Consider the following 17,712-nt stretch of genomic DNA (forward strand, 5'->3'; position numbering starts at 1 on the left):
GTGAACCACCATCCTCCTCTTGCGACCACGACTCTGGCCTCAGATGCAGGGGAAACTCGATGGCGACCATAGAATCAAGCGAAAACCCATTTGGGGTTTCAAAACACCATCGCCTCTTCTTGCGGCGGCCGAAACAGAGGTCGATGGTCTGGGAATAAATGGCGAACCGTCACGGAGCTCCGGTGAAGCTCCAATAGTGGTCCAACCTCCTTGCGGCGATCGATTTGCCTTAGGTGGGTGTTGCAGCAATGGTTTCGACCATGGCCGTGACCCACCTTCAACCTCCCTCCTTTTTTTTTTTTTTTCTTTACTTGAATCTAGTGGCCAATAACCGGCGAACATCCGGCATGATCTGGTGATGATGATCCCGACATCCAAATGGCTGAAAAAGCTTAAAATCCCCCCCCCAAAAAAAATAAATCAAAATAGGGATGGTCAAGGATTCCACAGAACCATTGGTAGCGTTGCTACCAATGGTTTCTTTGGTTGTTCACTTTGGCCAAGGGGTTTGCAATCAAGGATTTGCGCCCGGCTTGGTTTTTCTTAGGGATGGAACTAATACCCAACAAGGAGGGTGTCTTATTATCTCAACAGAAATACATCTATGACCACCTTGTTCGTGCAAAAATGGCTGGTGTAAAGCCTCTTTCCACTCCACTCTCTTCCACCAAACACCTATCCAAGACTTCGGGTACACTATTAGCTGACCCAACAGAATATCAGAGTATTGTTGGGGCATTGCAGTATGCCATTCTCACCCGCCCTAACATCATCTATGCCGTCAACAAGGCCTGTCAATTTCTGGCCCAACCAACGGATTTGCATTGGCAAGGTGTGAAGTGCATATTACAGTATCTTAAGGGTACCATTTTACATAGGTTGCAGATTTATGATCAATCTTCATGGGCCCTCTCTGCCTTCTTTGATGCCGACTGGGCCAGTTGCCCCGATGATCGCAAATCCACGAGTGGTTACTTGGTTTATCTTGGGCGCAACTTAGTTTCTTGGCAGTCTCGTAAGCAGCACATTGTGGCCTGTTTGAGTATAGAGAGTGAATATCGGGCCCTTGCTTTGGCTACCATCGAGCTTACATGGCTCCAATCATTACTTGGTGAACTTGGGATACCCATTTCCTCACCACCAGTGATTGGGCTGTAAATATTCATGAAAAGTGATATTTAATTTATTATTCATGATCAAATTGATATCTCTTTGTAATTTTTATGATTGTAGGCAATTGATGGCAGCCCGAGGATTTGAAGCACATTCACATGATTTAAAGATATTCGTAGATTCAGCATCAACATTGCACGGAGATGATACAAGCGCGAGAAGTCGGGTTAATGGGCCGGATTTGGGTTTAGAAGTTATGGAGAAGAAGATATAAAAAAAATAAATAAGTAAAAGTTAAAAGGGCAAAAAGGGGATTTAAAAAGAGTACGAGATTTTGAAGAGAAGAGGGGGGTAGCCATGTGCTGCCCAGACACGGTGCTGTGCGCAAAGACCGCCTTACCCCCACTCGGGCAAGGCGTTTGGGTAGGGGTAAGGCGGACATTGTGCACAACACCGTGTCTGGGCAGCACGGTCCTACCGGGCAGCTCAGCAGTAGAGGATCCAAATTCTCCCATCTCCTAAACCTCTCTCCTCCCTAAAATCTCTCTTCTCTCACATGTTGCCTACATCTTATCTTATCTCTCCATCTCTATCTTTTCCCTATTACTCCCTCACATGCCACCCACGGCTCTCACAATTCTCCCTAAAATCTATCTTTCCCTAAAATCCCTCTCTCCTAGAACCTCTACATTCCCATCTTTCCTAAAATCTCTCTCCCCAAAACCCCCACCAACGATATCATTCTCTCTACTTTCTCTCTCTCACATCTCTATCTCCCATCTCTCATCTAATTTTTCTCTCTTCCCTTAAAAGCTCTTTCGGTTTTCCCCTCCTTTGCATATGATATATATTTTTGGAACCAGCCGAGAGGGGAGAGGGGATCCATCTTGGCAGCCTCACCATAGCAGCCCATTACCGCAACGAGGAAACCAGCAGCTCCATCACTGAACTAGCACCATCGTCGATTCAGCCGCCACACCCTTCATTCACTGTGTTGCTTTGTTGCGATTGTTGCTGCGTCATGTCAATTAGCACCATGAGTGGTTAAGTTTTCTTTTGTCTTTAGGTTAGATGAAGCATTGTAGTTCTTGATTAATTTCTATTCATACACTTGATTGTTTGATGTTTAGACCCTGAATCTTTTATCAGAATTTTAATTGATTAATCTAGTTAGAGGTGTTGTTTCTGTGATTCAATATTCTCTAGTCAAACAATGGTTTTTCATGTGATTGCAATTAAATTGATGATAGTTTATAGCTGATCGAACTAAGCATGCTAAGTGAGGAGCGAAAGATGACAGTGATCGACAAGATAAATTATAACTAGGATAAATTGTGATTTTCATTCTATGGTATCATTAGGCTTGTAGCTGTAATGAGCTGAAGTGTGTGAACTTGAATTAAGAGATCAATGTGGATTCGAACCCTAAAGACAAATTTTCCCCATATTTCTTTCATCTCTATTTTATTTTGTATCTTTCTTGCTTTCTTTTATTTTAATCTTTAGAAACTCTAATATTTCATCGTAGTTTAACTCCTTAGTTCCCTGTGGGATCGACCTCTTCTTACCGCTATTCTAATAGTAGTTCTTAGGGTTTTAATCTGACCTTTATCAACCAATCAACCAGTTTTATGGTGTGATAATATTGGCGCAAATTACCACACCGCCAACCCGGTGTTCCATGCACGGACCAACCACATTGAAATTGACTTTCATTTTGTACGTGATAGCGTCTCCAAGCAGGAACTCCTTGCTCGATTCCTTCCTTCACAAGATCAATTGGCTGATATTTTGATAAAGGGCCTCTCCACGGTTCGGTTTACAGCTCTGCGTTCCAAACTCAACGTCCACAAGGGCACGTTACATTTGCGGGGGACTGTTAAGGAGGTTATGTCATGAGCAATGGGACCACCGTACCTATACACGGACCAGGATCCTCTACAATACCGGCGGAGCAGCAATGCGCATCCGATGGGATAGTAGAGCTCACGTGACACACATGGCACACATGGCCTTTGCTGTGCCGTCGGATGTGCACTGCCGCCCGCCGGTATTGTAGAGGATTTTTATCCACCTGTACACTGTCATGTATATTCTATTATTCTCTATCTTATAACGGGCTGCTCAATCATTTGAGCATCATTCCTGTGTACCTATATAAAGACAACATAATAGAAGTTGCTTTCTCGGGAAAGCTTTGAGCCATTCTATCTCATTCTCAAATTCCCCCGCTAAAAAGATCCTATTTTGAATCTCTCTCTCTCTCTCTCTGCGTTTGTTTGGATTCTAAAATACCCATCCCTTCCATCTCCATTCATTTCTTCTATTCTTTGGTAGCCGTCTTCTGCTGATATATGTACTTTGGCCTTGTTTTGATCATTGCTTGATTGATCATCAATGGAAACCAAGATTGAAACCATCGATTCATGCAAGCTCGCATGCAACGGCGTGGGCAACATCCCTTCCTTTGGGGTTTCTGCCATCCAAAACCCGGTGGCTCCGTCTCTGGTTGCTGCTTCCGAGGCCACTCTAGGTCATTATCTAGCACGTCGACTCGTTGAGATCGGTGCCACTGACATCTTCTCCGTCCCTGGTGACTTCAACTTAATCCTGCTCGACCACCTCATTGCAGAGCCTGGCCTCAACCTCATTGGCTGCTGTAACGAGCTCAATGCTGGTTACGCTGCTGATGGCTTTGCTCGCTGTCGTGGTATCGGTGCCTGTGTCGTCACTTTTACTGTCGGAGGACTTAGCCTTCTCAACGCCATAGCTGGTGCTTACAGTGAGAATCTCCCTGTAATTTGCATCGTCGGAGGGCCCAATTCAAATGACTATGGTGGCCTTAACAGAATCATCCACCATACCATCGGACTTCCCGACTTCAACCAAGAGCTTCGATGCTTTCAGACTGTCACTTGCTATCAGGTGCTTGTTCCCTCCAAATAACTTTCAAATTGTTGGCAAGAATTTTGGATTAATGGTTGCTTATGTTCAATCAATCTTAGGCGGTGGTGAATAACTTGGAAAACGCACATGAATTGATCGATACGGCCATCTCAACTGCTTTGAGAGAAAGCAAACCTGTTTATATTAGCATCAGCTGTAACTTAACGTCTATTCCTCATCCTTCCTTCAGCAGAGAACCCGTGCCGTTCTGCCTTTCTCCCCGGTAATTTCTTGATATCCCTTTTTGGTGAAAATCTCAAAATTATCAATCAATTAGTTTGTTTATTTATTGAGAGTTATGTTCGATTTGCTTTGATTCACAGATTGAGTAATCAAATGGGTCTAGAAGCAGCTGTGGAGGCTACCGTAGAGTTCTTGAACAAGGCCGTCAAGCCAGTCATGGTGGGTGGTCCAAAGCTCAAAGTGGCAAAGGCTTGTGAAGCCTTTGTAGAGCTTGCAGAAGCCTGTGGTTATGCCGTTGCTGTGATGCCATCTGCGAAAGGGTTGGTGCCAGAGCATCACCCTAGGTTCATTGGAACTTACTGGGGAGCTGTAAGCACTGCTTTCTGTGCTGAAATCGTTCAATCTGCTGATGCTTACATCTTTGCCGGACCCATTTTTAACGATTATAGCTCAGTGGGTTATTCACTTCTGCTCAAGAAGGAGAAGGCAATCATTGTTCAGCCTGATCGTGTAGTGATCCCCAATGGACCTTCATTTGGGTGTGTTCTAATGAAGGACTTCTTTCAAGCTCTAGCAAAGAAGCTCAAATGCAACAAAACTGCGTATGAGAACTACCACCGTATCTATGTCCCTGATGGGCTTCCCCTTAAATGTGAATCCAATGAACCCTTGAGGGTTAATGTTCTATTCAAGCACATACAGGCGATGCTATCGAGTGACACTGCCATGATCGCCGAGACAGGGGATTCGTGGTTTAACTGCCAGAAGCTGAAACTGCCGCAAGGTTGCGGGTAAGGGGAAAAAAAATGAAATCAAGCTTTTTATTTTGTACATTCGATGCTCTGCTTCTGTATCAGTAAAATAGTTTGTAATAGCTCGATATTTCAGGTATGAATTCCGATGCTCTGCATCTGTTTCTGTGAAACAAACTGAAATAGATGGGTGTTTCAGGTATGAATTCCAGATGCAATACGGATCAATTGGGTGGTCGGTTGGAGCAACACTAGGATATGCACAAGCTGCAAAGGATAAGCGAGTCATTGCCTGCATTGGAGATGGAAGCTTCCAGGTGATTCTTCCTAGTCTTTTCTTCACTCACTGTGAGTGTGATTTTCTTAGCAGCAAATATATAGATTCAGAACTTCTAATTATTGGTAATTTTATTGGTAATTCATGGGTAGATGACAGCACAAGATGTATCAACAATGATACGTTGCGCACAGAGAACCATCATCTTCCTGATTAACAATGGTGGATACACTATAGAGGTTGAGATTCATGATGGACCATATAATGTGATTAAGAACTGGAACTACACCGCATTGGTGGATGCAATCCATAATGGTGAAGGGAAGTGCTGGACTACTAAGGTTGGCTTGAAAGCTCCGAAGTTTTGGGTCTAAATTGTTTTAACTGTAATGGGTAGATAACTAGTCCTGTATCAATTTTTGATCAATATTGGTGGTGCCATTACAGGTAAGATGTGAAGAGGAGCTTGTGGAAGCAATAGAAACAGCCACAGGAGCGAAAAAGGATTCTCTGTGCTTCATTGAAGTTATTGTTCACAAAGATGATACAAGCAAAGAGCTACTTGAGTGGGGATCAAGGGTCTCTGCAGCAAATAGCCGACCACCAAATCCTCAGTAGATTCCAGTCTACAGCTCTTTAATAGTTTCCAGTCAGCAGCTTTCATCTGAACCTAAATAGGATATGTCCACAAGGAGGATGATAATAAAGTGTTCACTTGTGTTGTATTAGAAGATACAGAGCCCATTCTTTCTTTTTTTTTTTTTTTTTTTCCCTGGGTAAATTAACTCAAAATGCATTATTTAATATTGTTTCTTTTTTTTATAAGACACCAAATTAAAGTGCAAAGTTAAGGGGGGGGGGGGGGGGGCACCTTACCCCAACCCAAAGAGCCTCGCTCTATCACACACCACAAGAGAAAAACCGCCTAACAATAATTACATTATGAAGACCAAAAAACCAGTTTTGTCCTTCATATTAAGCCTACGTAAACCCTGCATGATACTTTGAGATCCACAAAAGAGCCAATAGACAAACCCATACCCCAAATAAGCTAAAGGAGGAATCACCCATCTTTTGCTAGGTCTCATTGAAGTGAAGGAAGGACTCACCTCATCAATAATGCCAACAACCCTGTCATCCGCTCTAGGGATTTCCTTTGTACTATTGATCAGGTCAGGCTAATGGTCACCAATACCTTCAAAACCTGAAATTATCAAATTCTTTTGACGAGAGGAATCATTAACTTCAGGAGTTCCTGGATCCCATCTCGGAGGAGGTGGCTTACGCACCCTCGAGCTTCTTCTGAAAAACACCTGCTCTTGATGTTTCTTCCCTTTACGCTGTTTGGCTTGCACTTGAACCCCTTCCAACTCAACTGCTTGAGCAGCCTTATTAACCTCCAAAACTTCAGGAGCGTGCATTATCACCGTACCGTCTTTGAAGGAGGTCGGAGCAATCGAATCTACTACATGATCTTCTCCAGCAACAAGGACCACTTCCAAGCAGCCCTCTGTTCCACGGTTGGACCCCACATGCAGGCCTCTGGATGACTCGCTTATGTGGAATCCACCTCCACTCAAACCACGTCCTGGCCCATCATTCAAAGTGACATTATCAACCTGGGCTACATGGGTATGTTCTTCCAAGGATTTATTAAAAAAAGCATCACTTTGCATGTTTTTATGTGCAAAGGCCAAACCACTCCCCTCAAAAGTCTTCTTAATTAAAGTTGTGGGAGCCACCAAGATTGAAATCAAGTTACTTCCCTGACTGCCTTGGCCCATCACATGTAATTCTTCTGTCCGTGAAGCAGAATTTGCAGCAGTGATAGGAGGGAATTGGGTCCTCCGTAGCGCGACATAGCATGTAGATAATCATTCGATGATCTGCAGTACATGGGCACGCAGCCCAAAACATAGGTGGGTTGTTGGGCTGCGTGCCCATATGCCACAGACTATCAAATATGCGCTCTACACACTGTGTCGCACTAAAGAGGAGCCCCATGCATGATAAGAGTCACCAAAGTTGAAAGCTGGTTCTTCGAAAGAACCCCGTTCACACCTTCTTGTAGTGGAAGCACCGTTTGAGGATCCTGGCTCACCGGGTTAACTCCATCATCAACAACGGAGTTCACCCCTAAGGTAACCTGAATCTGATCACCACCTTGAAAATCAGCAAGGCAGCAACTTCTCAAATCGTAGATGGGACATTAATGATATCACCTTCCAATTGGAGCCCCTGATTTGAATTAGATTCCAATCGCAATTGGGAAGAGACCCTTTGCGAGTTGTCCCTAGAGCTTAGCGAATTACCTCCACTCACTCTTAACAAATTAGCATGACTATAGTTCCTGCCATACACATCTTTGATAATATGGTTACTCGAATCTTCATTGGCTATAAAAGTCCTTTTATTATGGGAAGATTTATTTCCATGTTTATCCACTAGTCTCCACGTCATTCTTCCTCCTCGACCACCGTCTTGTCTCTCATATTCCTCATTGGCGTCAGCTCTCTTCTTCTCCAAACATGAAGAGATCGTATGCCCCACCTTCTTACAAAAACCACAACGACCCATTAGATCTTCATACAAGATTTCTTGATTAAACCAGAGTGGTTCCTAAGAGCCATGTTTCATATGTTCGACTTGAGTCTCGTCTACACGCTTCCCTTCCAACTCCACCTCGACCAAAACTCTAGCAAAATTACCATACATTCCATTACGTGTCCTGCGATCAAGGGCAACTGGCCTGCCCGCAGCCTTGGCCATGGATAATAAAATTTTCTCATGCCAATACTCAAGAGGTAATAAACCAAGGAATCGAATCCAAACGAGCTTTGTCGACGACTGGTTCTTGTTAATATTGAATCTTGGCCTCCAACGTTGGAAGGACATCACATCTCCAGATCATTGTCATATCACTTTCTAACTCGAAGAGGAACAAAGCAAAACCTTTTCCCATCGGAGCAATAAAAACCTTCCCCTGCAGGTTCCAAGATTTCCTGACTGTTTTCTTAATGTCGTCCAGGGAGATGAATTTGAAATTAGTTCTTCCAATTAAGGCGTTGCAATAGATGTGCAATCATTCTTCATACGCCTCTTGAGAGGATTATTTTAAAAAAGGATTCTGATCGGATCGGCTCAGGGAGATCGCCTATGTCCGGCAAGGACACCCCCCCCCCCCCAGCATTGGCTTGGTTGCATGCAGTCTCTTCCCTTGAGCACTTGTAATCTCAGCATCATGGATCTCGAATCCCTCAATATCTTTCCCCTTATCACTCACTAATGCATCGTGCTCCTTCTCCAATGGCCTAGCCTTGAAAAACTCTTAGATTTTCATTTGTTTCCCACGATCTGAAGGTCTAGCCCCTCCTGGATCCAAACCATCTTCCACACTCTCCTCCATCGTTCATAGCTTTATTATTATTATTAGGGAAAATTACTTGTACACCCCATGTACTATGGCCCGATTGCTTGATACACTCAACTTTTCAAATAATTATTCGAAGCCCTATGAAATCTGACAGTGTTAGTCTGTTTTTAGTGGTTGAATGGAAAAGTTCATTTTACCCTTGTCAACTATTCAATTGAAATTGTGAAGTTAAAATTATCAACTTACCCTTTCAATGTTTTAACCTTAACAAATCCAAAAAACTCAACTGAGAGTGCAATTTCATGTCTTAGAGGAGGGGCATTATGGAAAAGATAATAAAAGTAGGGGGCATATGAGACATTTTATAGGGGTGGTGCTACAGTAGTCTGAGTCTTATGAGGGGCGCCAACAAACAATTTTGAAATTAAACTGGCATTGTACAAATCTTTTACAAAAGATATACATGGTTTATTTTTATTTTCATGGTACCATTATTGTCTACTATTTTGAGGTTTGACTAGATAAGAAAAAGTAGGTTTGACTCTGGTTTACACTTACGTTCCTTGTAAACCTACTTGTTTTGTAATATTTTTTCTTATCAAGTAGATATAGGAAATTGTCCCCATATATATATTACCCCCTCCCCAGTGAAAGCATAATTTGATCCCAATAATTTGCTACAACCATTTGAGTTCCAACCCAGTTGCATTTGCTAGCACCTTCATTCTTAACTTTATCGATGAGAGATTGTGGTGACATAACCACACCCAACATTCTCCCAAGGTTGTTCTCATTAAAAAAAAACATGTTCTTGTATTTTTTACACTAAATTTTGTCATCCCGAAGAACCCCCTAGCAGTGATAATTGAGTCCGAAATTGCTCTCAAAAATTTCCCGGCTGATACTCCATGTATGGGGGGAAGACTCCTAAAGACAGGAAATCCGGAGCGTCTTGGCACTATCCAAAGCCTAGAATGACTCAATCATCTGAGGGAAAAGGAAGGCAATCTCGCACGTCTTTTGAAAGAAAATCATGGGAGAAACATGTATGAAAAGAGGCCATAGTGCCATAAGAAGGGGAGATCAATTACTTAATCAATCAATAAAGATTTTGCAGAGCTCTTCGTGTCCATTACAATTTCTTGTGTTGCAAAGAGGGAGACCTCGTAAATTCAAGAATACCTTTCTTTATACAACATTTTTGGCACCGCATGTGGGAACGAAGAGCAAAAAACCTGCGAAGATACCATGATGACCAACACCCACAATCAATCGAAAGTCTCCAAAGCAATTGTTGTCGCTGCACAGGCCACTGCTCAAGATGAGGCACCAGAAAGATCCACAGGCCCTAATGTTGGACGAGGCGATGTTATCAGGGAAGGGAACGAGTCCCAGGAGGAAGATCCTCAACCTAGGCTTCTTGTCGATCCCCCACAATATGTAACGGTGGAGCAGTTCGAGGCGATGCAAACTCAGTTGTAGAATCACATAGGACAAATGATGGAGATGCAACGAAACATCCAGTAAGGAATTCCACCACCACCTCCACACCCATCCCAGGCGAAGGAAAGAACACATTCTCCCGAACACAGTGAAAATCATAGCGATGCCAATCATGTTCGGGGGAACGATCAAGAGGCTCTGGGGGACAACAGAAAGTAGGGGTCTCAAATGACCAAGGTCGAGTAGACCTTGAACAACAAGGTGATGGAATTACAGGAGCAGATCCAGGAAGTTCTAAAGGGAAAGGGTCGCGCTCCAAACCACGACTTCAACCTCACCATAGACATTGCCTTCACAGAGGGGATCAGGACTAAACGCATGCCCAAAAGCTTCAAGATGCCCACCATTGAGCAATATGGAGGTACGATAGATCCAGAGGACCATCTGGAAAGTTTCAAGTCTGTAATGCTCTTCCAGGGAGCATCAGACGCCATCATGTGTCACGCATTCCCCTCTACCTCGAAGGGCTCAGCAAGGCAATGGTTCGCGCGCTTGAAGCCTGATCAGTCGCTAGTTTCGTGGAACTTGGGCGTGCCTTCGTAGCTGTAGGTGCAGCGGTGAAGGGTCGTTGGCGTGCACTTGGGGGAAAGAAGGAAAATGGGAAAATGGGAGTCACCACCTAGATTTAGGGTCTAGGACCCATGAACGGTGCCCCTCCTTCGCAGAAGAGGCGCTAAATTAATTCCAATGACTCAATGGATGGTTTGCCCCATATCTCTGGGTAAGTGTCAAGTTATGGGCTAGGAAGGTGTTAGGCACCCAGTAACTGCCGATCGACGGCCGGTCTTCCTAGACCAAACTCTGTTGTGTACTATTGTGTTATACATATTATGCACCTAATTAAATTAATTTTTTTGTGTTTTATTCAAGTTAGAAAACCTAACTCTATGGTAAAAATAAGGTTAACTGTACAAAAGTGATTAAGACCCCAAGCCTTTGATTATATCATGAATAAGAACAATTATTTAGAAGAAAAAAACTCACTTAAGATCCGAAATGACCAAAATTATGAAAATGCCCCTAGAGGGCCAAAATACGTACAAAAGCATGAAATCACATTTAAATGCTATGAAGGATTAAAACACGATTAACAGCATACATGTGAATCATTAAAATATGTAAAATTCTAAAAAGCATAAAGTGGTAAAATTACCAAAATGTGCCCCTATTAAAGCAAAAATACAAATATGCATGAAAATGCAAATTTATACTTAAAACATGCTTATGAAAGTTAAAACATGCAAATAAAGTGACAACAATCTTTCCAGGGCCTTAAACATGATTCGATCACAAAATGACCAAAATGCCCTTAAAGGGCAAAATGGTAAAAGTGATAGAACAGGCACTTTTAAGTCATTTCAGGCATTTGATATGTCATTAAACATCCTAAAATTACTAAAATGCCAAATAAGGCTACTGGATGGCCCATTGGGCCCACATTTGATAAAATTATCAAAATGCCCCTAAGGGCAAGAATGAGCTTTGTGCATGGTTATGACACATGATATGCATGTATGCATATGAAAACATCCTAAAACATTCTAAAACAGCATGACATGCATAAAAGCTTTTTTTTCTGATTTTTTGAGATTTTTTCATTTTTTTGGGGTTTTTGACATACGAAATTACCATTATGCCCCTAGTGGCAAAGACATACATGGGAAACACATACAAAAGTCATTTAAGCATGAAATACAATAGCTACTGACTATAAAAAATTAAACATAATATAGAGGACACTCTGTAATTTTTTTTTATGATTTTCTTGCATTTCTTTGATTTTCCATGCTTCCTAGAATGTAAAAAACGATGATTAAAAAGAAGAAAATACAAAACAAATGTCAAATATCCGAATCAGACCAAACCAAAATAGAGACATACTAATATAAACATGCTCTTCACACCCAAATCAGTGTCTAAGCCCGAATCCGATTTTGTGGGCCCCACTCTTGAAAAACCCCAAAATATTCACAAGGGCAAAAGTGTCCCAAACAACATGATTTAGAGCTCAGGAAAATTAATGGACATAAAAAACAGAGAGAAACATAATCCCTGAAATTTTCAGAATTTTATCACTCTTGTGATATTTTTAACATTTTTATAACTGATAAAAGACCTTTTCTTGTAAAGAAAATCAAATAAAATATGGAAAAATATAGAAAAATACCCTTGAAGCGTGGAAGGGCCTGGGTTCAGCTTGGGTAACCTTGTTTGACCGTAAATAGTCGCCGGAAACCTCTGAAAGCCATTCCAAATGTGGTTGCTCTGAATGGCAAGAGTGGTGAGAAAAGGGTATTTGTGGAATTTTATATATCTACGGGAGCATGGTATCGGGATATATCTAGCATGGATTGAAAGAGGGGAGAACAAGCTTCACGAAGGTAATTTTCTCGTGATTTTTCTGAGTCTAAAACCTTCCAAAACACAGCCTATTTACAAAATAACTGAATGAGCCCTGGGCATTCAATGCTGATTGACAAGAAAGGGGGTTGGGGCTGGCGGGTTGTGGCCTGTGCGTCGGCAGGCTGCGGCCAAGTGCATGGCCATGGCCTGTGCACATGGGCCTTAGGCCTTGTAGCCTCTGCCAACAGCCTATGTGCCGACATGGCTAGGCTGCCGACAGGCTCAAGCATGCTGGGTCAAATTGGGTTGGTCCGGGTCGGGTTAACCCGGTCTGACTCGGTTCAGTCAACTTTTTTTTATTTTTATATTCCATTTTAAGGGTCCACATTCAAATGCTAATATCTCCCAAACCAGATGGCCGATTTTGATGTGCCACACATCGTCACGAAGGTCTCAACACGTACTTTCCATCCGTATGGATGATGGGGTCAGATTTCACCGTAAAATGGCACAGATATCGAGAAAAGTACAAAAATAGTTTTTCACACCGATCAAGGTCCAAATGATACCGGAATTACACGAAATTTTACATGTAAGCACAACATGACCAAATAAGATCATCCAAATGTTTTCGGGTCACATTAGGTGGCTCGGATATCAAGAACCACAGCAGGGGCAAAACGGTCATTTTCATAAAAGTTATCCGATTTGTCCGAGACTTTACGTAAAAGCTTAATATGACCAAATAAGGTCATCCAAAGTGTTTTGGACTAAATCGGGTGGTCCAGATACCCAGAACCATGCCAGGGGCAAAATGGTCATTTTCATAAAAGTTATTCGATTTGGCCGAAAGTGTTTCGAACTAAATTGGGTGGTCTAGATACTGAGAACCATGCCAGGGGCAGAACAGTCATTTTCATAAAAGTTATCCGATTTGGCTGAAACTTTACATGAAAGCTTAATATAACCAAATGAGGTCATCCAAAGTGGTTCGGACTAAATCGGGTGGTCCAGATACCGAGAACCATGCCAGGGCAAAACGGTCATTTTCATAAAAGGTGCCGGATTAGGGTGAAACGTCAAATGTGGACTTAAAATGGTTAAATAAGACTATGCTAGGGATTTAGGCTCTATTTGGGACAGTTTGGTTACAAAAAGTGGGGTAGGGGTAATTTAGTAGTTCTTTCCATTCAGTCACCACACGAGTTACGACCTTGACCATCATTGCCAAGATACACTTCCAAGGTGTCAAAATGTGGTGTCTACAGTAGCCAACTTCATGAGCAGCAAAGTCCATAGGAAGACAATGGCTAATCTATTGGCCATCAGACAGCGTTCCGATGAGACGCTAAGAGCCTTTCTCACAAGGTTCAACAGTGAGGCGTTAGAGGTCCGGGACTTGGACCCTATTGCAAAAATTCTAGGCCCTGCGCAATGGCATCAAGGATGTAGAATTTAAGAAGTCCTTGATCATGGAGGAGCCTGCAGATATGTAAGATCTTTTCTCACGCTGCAAAAAGCACATCAATCTTGTAGAGGTTCTTGCGGCCGAGCAAGAGAAGGAAACAAAGCTAGAAAAGAAAAGTCTGGAAAAGAAAGATTCTCATCCTGGAGGAAATAACCACAAAGATGGCAAGGACCAAAAGGATGGGAAGAGAAAGAGAGATGATTGGGCATGGCTCCTGAGAGGCGATGCAAAGCCAGAGCTCACCTACCTCATCCACAATCGAGCATACATCCTTAATGAAATTAAGGATCAGGTGACCCTGCGCTGGTCGGGGAAGATGATTAAGCCTGCGCAGGAGCGTGACAAGAACAAGTACTGCAGATTCCACCAAGATCATGACCATGACACAGAAGATTATAGGCAGCTGAAGGAAGAGATAGAAGCCCTTATCCAGAGGGGGCGCCTGAGCAGATTCATAAAAAAGGGTGGCGGCGACCGGTGGTAGGAGAACTGACCACGGGAACCTGAGGAGAGAGCCAAATCCCCTGCTCGGTTGGGGGATAGTGAAGACAAGACAGGTCCGATTGGGCGAAGGCACCATACCGACAATGCACCCCTCAGGTAGATAGCCACTATCTTTGGAGGCCCAGGATTGGGGGGAGAATCTTCAAATTTCAGAAAACATCATGCTCCGTGTGTGTTTCAAGCTAAAATGCCAAACAAGAGAAGAAGAACCGAGCAGCAAATAACCTTCTCGAATGAAGATCTCTCTGATATCTAGTCACCGCATGATGATGCCTTGGTGGTCAAAATGACTATCGCCAATTGCTCGGTGGCCAGGATACTGGTAGATAATGGAAGTTCGAAAAATTCCTTGGTTTTTTCCTTGGCCAAAGCAAAATGAAGCTCAATCCTGCCAAATGTGCGTTCGGGATAACTTCAGCTAAATTCCTTGGTTTCATGGTGTCACGAAGGGGGATAGAAGCGAATCTAGCCAGGATCAAGGCCATCTTAGATATGGTGCCACTTGGAAGAATCAAAGAACTGCAAGAGCTAGTGGGAAGAGTAGCTGCACTAGGGAGGTTTATTTCTGCTTTCGGTGATCGGTGTCTTCCATTCTTCAAAGCACTGAAAAACTGAGCAGCTGAAAGGCATACCAAAGGCGTAAAGCTTACTTTTGAATGCACGGAAGAGTGTCAAAAGGCGTTCACAAATCTAAAGAAATACTTAGCAAATCCACCATTGCTAACGAAACCTGACCCTGGAGACGAGCTTTAGCTTTACCTAGCTGTTACCATGGTAGCCGTCAACGTAGTATTGGTAAAAGCAAACGAGGGAGTGCAAAAGCTAGTATACTATGTCAGCAAGGTGCTCCTAGATGCAGAAACAAGATATAGCAACATAGAAAAGCACGCCTATGCGCTAATAGTGGTTGCACAAAAGTTAGGGTCTTACATTCAAGCTCACACGATGGTGGTAGTAACGACTCAACCTCTGAAGAAGATATTGGCAAAACCCGACCACTCAGGGCAATTAATCGTATGGTCGGTTGAGCTTGATGAATTTGAGGTGCAGTATAAACCATGCACGGCTATAAAAGCACAAGCAGTGGTGGATTTTGTCGTCGAAATGCACCATATCAGACAACAACTTAGTAGCAGACGTCGATCATGAAGAACAGACAGAACCCTAGATGTTGTATGGAGATGGCTCCTCCAACAGCGCCAGATGTGGAGTAGGACTGATTTTGACTAGCCCAGAAGGATTCATAGTTCAATATGCACTAAGATTCGAGTTCCAAACTATAAATATTGGGGCAGTGTATGAGGCACTAATAGCTGGTTTAGGCCTTGCAAAGAGCCTAATGGTAAAAAGCATCATCGTACATAGTGATTTACAGCTGGTGGTCAATTAGGATAATGGAGAGTACGAAGCAAAGGAGCAGCGCATGGCACAATATCTTGAGAAGGTATGCAAACTAAAGGGTGAATTTGCTTACTTTCAAATATTGCAAGTACCCCATGCACAAAACACATCTGTAGATGCACTATCCAAGTTGGCCACGTCAGATTTTCAAGAGCTGGGCTAGACAGTGTACATAGATGTTCTCGAAGTGCCAAGCATTGAAGAAACGGATAATATAATGCCAATTGAAGAAGAACCCTACTGGATGGACCCACTCATCGCATATCTCCAAAGGGGCATACTCTTGACCAACTAGGAAGAAGCTAGGAAGATAAGGATGAGAGCAACACGGTTCATCATGATTGGAGGAATACTTTACAAAAAAGCATATGATATGCCATATTTGAAGTGCCTCAGACCATTAGAAGCTGATTATGTCCTCAGAGAGATACACACTGGCATTTGAGGATAACATTTGGGGGGCATAGCGTTAGCTCACAAGGTGATCAGACAAGGGTATTTTTTGTCGTACTTGCAAAAAGATGCGATGAATTTTGTACACAAATGTGTTAAGTGTCAAACATTCACACCGATCACTCGCCAACCAGCAACCGAGCTTACCACCATTTCAAGCCCATTACATTTTGTGCAATGGGGGAAGGATATTCTAGGACCATTCCCAAAGGCAACTGGAGGAAGGCAATTCATGGTGGTAGCAGTTGACTACTTTACCAAGTGGGTGGAAGCAGAAGCATTAGCAACAGTCACATCAGCCAATGTATGGAAGTTTTTTCTCCAGTTGCAGATATGGGAAGTAGTTCGAGAAGAAATTTAAAGACTTCAATGATCGGTATAAGATTCAATTGCGTAAGACTTCAGTGGCACACCCACAGTCCAATGGTCTAGCAGCGGCCATGAATAAAATCTTACTGGATGGAATAAAAAAGAAGCTGGAGAAAGCTAAGGGGTTATGGGCGGAGGAACTACCGAACATATTATAGGCATACCGAACAACCACAAGACTTGTAACGGGTGAAACACCATTCATGTTAACATATGGTACTGAGGCGATAATCACTGTGGAGATCGGTGAAACTTCACTAAGAGTACAACTCTATAACCCAGAAGCCAACATTGAAGAATTAAGAACAAATCTAGACCTATTGGAGGAAATTAGAGAGATTGCGCGAGTGAAAAACGCTGCTCATCAACAATGGATAGCAATTGCGTAAGACTTCAGTGGCACACCCGCAGTCCAATGGTCTAGCAGTAGCCATGAATAAAATCTTACTGGATGGAATAAAAAAGAAGCTGGAGAAAGCCAAGGGGTTATGGCCAGTGGAACTATCGAACATATTATGGGCATACCAAACAACCACAAGACTTGCAATAGGTGAAACACCATTCATGTTAATGTCTGGTACTGAGGCTATAATCCCTATGGAGATCCATGAAACTTCACTGAGAGTACAACTCTATAACCCAGAAGCCAACAATGAAGAATTAAGAACAAATCTAGACCTATTGGAGGAAATCAGAGAGACAGTGTGAGTAAAAAACGCTGCTCATCAACAACGGATAGCACACCACTGCAACGCTAAGGTGAAGCCAAGAGCCTTGCACCAAGAGGATCTCGTGTTGCGCAAGGTAGAAGCTTCTAATCCAAGGGTCATGGGAAAGCTGGCACCCAATTGGGAAGGGTCATACAGAATCTCCAAACAAATAGCTTCAGGAGCTTATCATTTGGAGACTTTGGAGGGTGTACCCATACCGCGATCATGGAAATCAGAAAACTTGAGGAAACTCTATCAGTAGAGGTTAGTCCTCATGTATTCCAGAATTACTGATGTAATTATTCACTTGTCTAGTT

The 17,712-nt window shown here is 42.8% G+C and overlaps 2 protein-coding genes across 2 annotated transcripts; both read left to right on the plus strand.

Annotated features, from left to right (window-relative positions):
* The first annotated feature begins 627 nt into the window (after window positions 1-627).
* LOC122672417 (uncharacterized mitochondrial protein AtMg00810-like) lies at window positions 628-1,387 on the plus strand. The gene is made up of 2 exons (XM_043869896.1): window positions 628-1,154; window positions 1,234-1,387. The coding sequence occupies exons 1-2, from the start codon at window positions 628-630 to the stop codon at window positions 1,385-1,387; spliced, it is 681 nt and encodes a 226-aa protein (XP_043725831.1).
* A 2,123-nt stretch (window positions 1,388-3,510) lies between these two features.
* On the plus strand, window positions 3,511-14,361 carry LOC122670986 (pyruvate decarboxylase 2-like). Its single transcript, XM_043868052.1, has 8 exons — window positions 3,511-4,038; window positions 4,119-4,282; window positions 4,383-5,033; window positions 5,131-5,311; window positions 5,424-5,612; window positions 5,719-5,945; window positions 8,607-8,613; window positions 14,348-14,361. Exons 1-6 carry the CDS (start codon window positions 3,511-3,513, stop codon window positions 5,887-5,889), a joined length of 1,884 nt encoding a protein of 627 aa, XP_043723987.1. The 3' UTR covers window positions 5,890-5,945; window positions 8,607-8,613; window positions 14,348-14,361.
* Window positions 14,362-17,712: the final 3,351 nt, after the last annotated feature.

This window comes from Telopea speciosissima, chromosome 8 (assembly GCF_018873765.1).
Source record: "Telopea speciosissima isolate NSW1024214 ecotype Mountain lineage chromosome 8, Tspe_v1, whole genome shotgun sequence".
NCBI classification, from domain to species: Eukaryota; Viridiplantae; Streptophyta; class Magnoliopsida; order Proteales; family Proteaceae; genus Telopea; species Telopea speciosissima.

Excerpts from the sequence above, each read along its gene's own strand:
- LOC122672417 (XM_043869896.1), top strand. The coding sequence starts at position 628 with ATGGCTGGTGTAAAGCCTCTTTCCACTCCACTCTCTTCCACCAAACAC. Across the intron at positions 1,155-1,233 it reads TCACCACCAGTGATTGGGCT|GCAATTGATGGCAGCCCGAG; the intron begins GTAAATATTCAT and ends TTATGATTGTAG.
- LOC122670986 (XM_043868052.1), top strand. The coding sequence starts at position 3,511 with ATGGAAACCAAGATTGAAACCATCGATTCATGCAAGCTCGCATGCAAC. Across the intron at positions 4,039-4,118 it reads AGACTGTCACTTGCTATCAG|GCGGTGGTGAATAACTTGGA; the intron begins GTGCTTGTTCCC and ends AATCAATCTTAG. Across the intron at positions 5,312-5,423 it reads TTGGAGATGGAAGCTTCCAG|ATGACAGCACAAGATGTATC; the intron begins GTGATTCTTCCT and ends ATTCATGGGTAG.